We start from the raw sequence: 2,500 nt of genomic DNA, 5'->3' as shown, positions 1-2,500 counted from the left end.
GGGATCAAACAATAAAAAGACAAGAGGAAAAAACAGGGAGGCCAGCTATCCTTTCTGCCACTCCACGGAAATAGGGTCTCAAAGTTGACTTTGCGATTGCAAGTTTATTTCGTCAGTCTGGTTTCAATGGCCCTTTGAAACTATTTCAATAACAGCGACATCTTTTAAAGTTGACAAAAACAACAACAAACAAACAAATAAACAACACAATAATTTGTTCGTGAACAACGTGATAATCGATCAGAAAAAAACAAACAAACAAGAAACAAAAAGAAATCCCGCAGCTGACATACTACTCGAGGAAACACTTTTCTTCAACACTTGCATCAGTATGGAGGAGAAATACTTAGAACATTAACTATTCACAAAACATTTCTTGATGAGTTCCCAGAATGATGGACGGCTCTGATTCTGTGAAAGTCAACAGGGATTTGTATCAGCAGTGAAAGTAACAGTTGTTTTTTTTATAGACTGTTACGGTACCATTTTAGGTGAACACTTGCACGCCCACACGCAAAAAGAAAAAACAAAGAAGAAGAAGAAGAACAACAACAACAAAGAAAGGTATCAGCATTCATATTGCCAATTCTTAAAAACAAAAATGGACATAATAATAAAAATAATAAATTGAATCACAGGCGGCTTCTGATAATCAGCACGTGTGTCTATAAACACCGTGGACGTCAGTCGTGCATAATACAACAGGATAGTGAATACTGTTTAAAACCTCCAGGTCGTTTTACACCAGTACACATTATGTCGTGTCAGAATCGAGGTCCAGCGTTTTAGTGGACGCCGCAAGAGAAAAAGACAAACATCGAACAAGATAATTGAGTTTCAACACGCTTTTAACGAAAGCCAGACCTTTAAAATCTCACTGTCTACATGAAAATAATTCTGCTCAATATCTTATACTGTTCAGCCACCATCTATCCCCTTCTACGATTTTACACAGTTGTGTTAAAATATGACCAATTCATAAAAAAGTAAATCAAATACAATGCAAAATAACGTCAACATACATGTTATCACACCCGGGTTAAATTCAGATGAACAAACATGATACAAATTTTTGAATCAAAATTATGGAAACATAAACACAAATATTCTTGTCAGGAAGAGAAATATGTGTTTTCATACCAACAACATCAATTACACTGTATTGTGCATGCTTCCAAGTATCAATATAAACACAGATTATGGAGCATGGAAATCCACAGCTACACCAACAGTCAACCAATGTCATTTATATGCAAGCAGCCCAAATAGTGTTGATTCTAATATTATCACAGATATTATATAAATATATGAAACTGCAGACTTAACCCAGACAAATTTTATGACAAGATTTTGCAGGACACATGACACATGCACGACTGCCACCCAAAGTTATCAATACTGAATGGACTGTCGAAACCAGCAGTTTAGATACAACAGAAACAGAAATAAATGTGTGTGTGTGTGTGTGTGTGTGTGTGTGTGTGTGTGTGTGTGTGTGTGTGCGTGCGTGCGTGCGTGTGTGTGTGTGTGTGTGTGTGTGTGTGTGTGTGTGTGTGTTCGTGTGCGCGCGCGTGTATACTTGCTCAGACACGCAGTTGTGTATGTTTTTAATGAATAAAGATCAAAGCACAATGAGAAAAAGACAGAAACAGACTGGGACACACACAGATATAGATACACACAGACAGACACACAACCAGAAACAGAAGCATACCCAGACAACACACGATGAAATGAAATCCCCTAGCTCTTCGTTGTGGTTAACACGAAACACCTCCTCAACGAAACCACAAAATCATCATCATCATAAAACAACAACAACAACAACAAGAAGAGCTACCACACTCCTTCGGAGATCCCACCAACAAAACACAACACAGGACAACACAAGAAGACGTCCACAACTGTAGAACAACAACAACAAGTCTCCGGCAGCACAGTTGTGCCAAACCAGCTCAACATCCAAGTCAAACGAGTGGCTGAGATCGGACGAGTGCCACAGCCACAGCCACAGCCGGGGCTGGAACCTCAGCCTCAGACGCCCAGGAGGAAGGCGTGCTTGGAGGTGCCCAGGCCGTGGGCGGGCGACATGTGGGGGGCGATGGGGTTGTTGAGGGTGGCGTTGAAAGTCCCCTTCAGCACCGAGTCTTGCACCAAGGGCGAGAACTGACACAGCAGAAGCATCGTCATCATCAGCATCATCATCATCATCATCATCAGCAGCAGCAGCAGCAGCAACAGCAGTAGCATCGTCATCATCACCACCATCAACATCATCATCATCATCATCAGCAGCAGCAGCAGCAGAAGCATCGTCATCATCACCACCATCAACATCGTCATCATCATCATCATCAACATCGTCATCATCATCATCACCATCATCATCATCAACATCATCATCATCGTCATCATCACCATCATCACCACCACCACCAAGGTCGTGTTCCAGTTTATGTCCGTTGCAAATTCAACCCTCCATAGTTCACAGCAATTCGGA

At 41.3% G+C, this 2,500-nt stretch overlaps 1 protein-coding gene across 1 annotated transcript in view; it reads right to left on the bottom strand.

Moving 5' to 3' along the window:
- Positions 1-1,886: 1,886 nt before the first annotated feature.
- Positions 1,887-2,500, bottom strand: part of LOC143292656 (sperm-tail PG-rich repeat-containing protein 2-like) — a 53,140-nt gene continuing 52,526 nt past the window's right edge. Inside the window, exon 12 of the mRNA XM_076603149.1 lies at positions 1,887-2,166. Within this exon, the coding sequence (XP_076459264.1) occupies positions 2,035-2,166 (132 nt within the window). The 3' untranslated portion in view covers positions 1,887-2,034. The remainder of the gene's footprint in view (positions 2,167-2,500) is intronic.

This window comes from Babylonia areolata, chromosome 18 (assembly GCF_041734735.1).
Source record: "Babylonia areolata isolate BAREFJ2019XMU chromosome 18, ASM4173473v1, whole genome shotgun sequence".
NCBI classification, from domain to species: Eukaryota; Metazoa; Mollusca; class Gastropoda; order Neogastropoda; family Buccinidae; genus Babylonia; species Babylonia areolata.
This window is presented reverse-complemented; position numbering and strand designations above follow the sequence as displayed.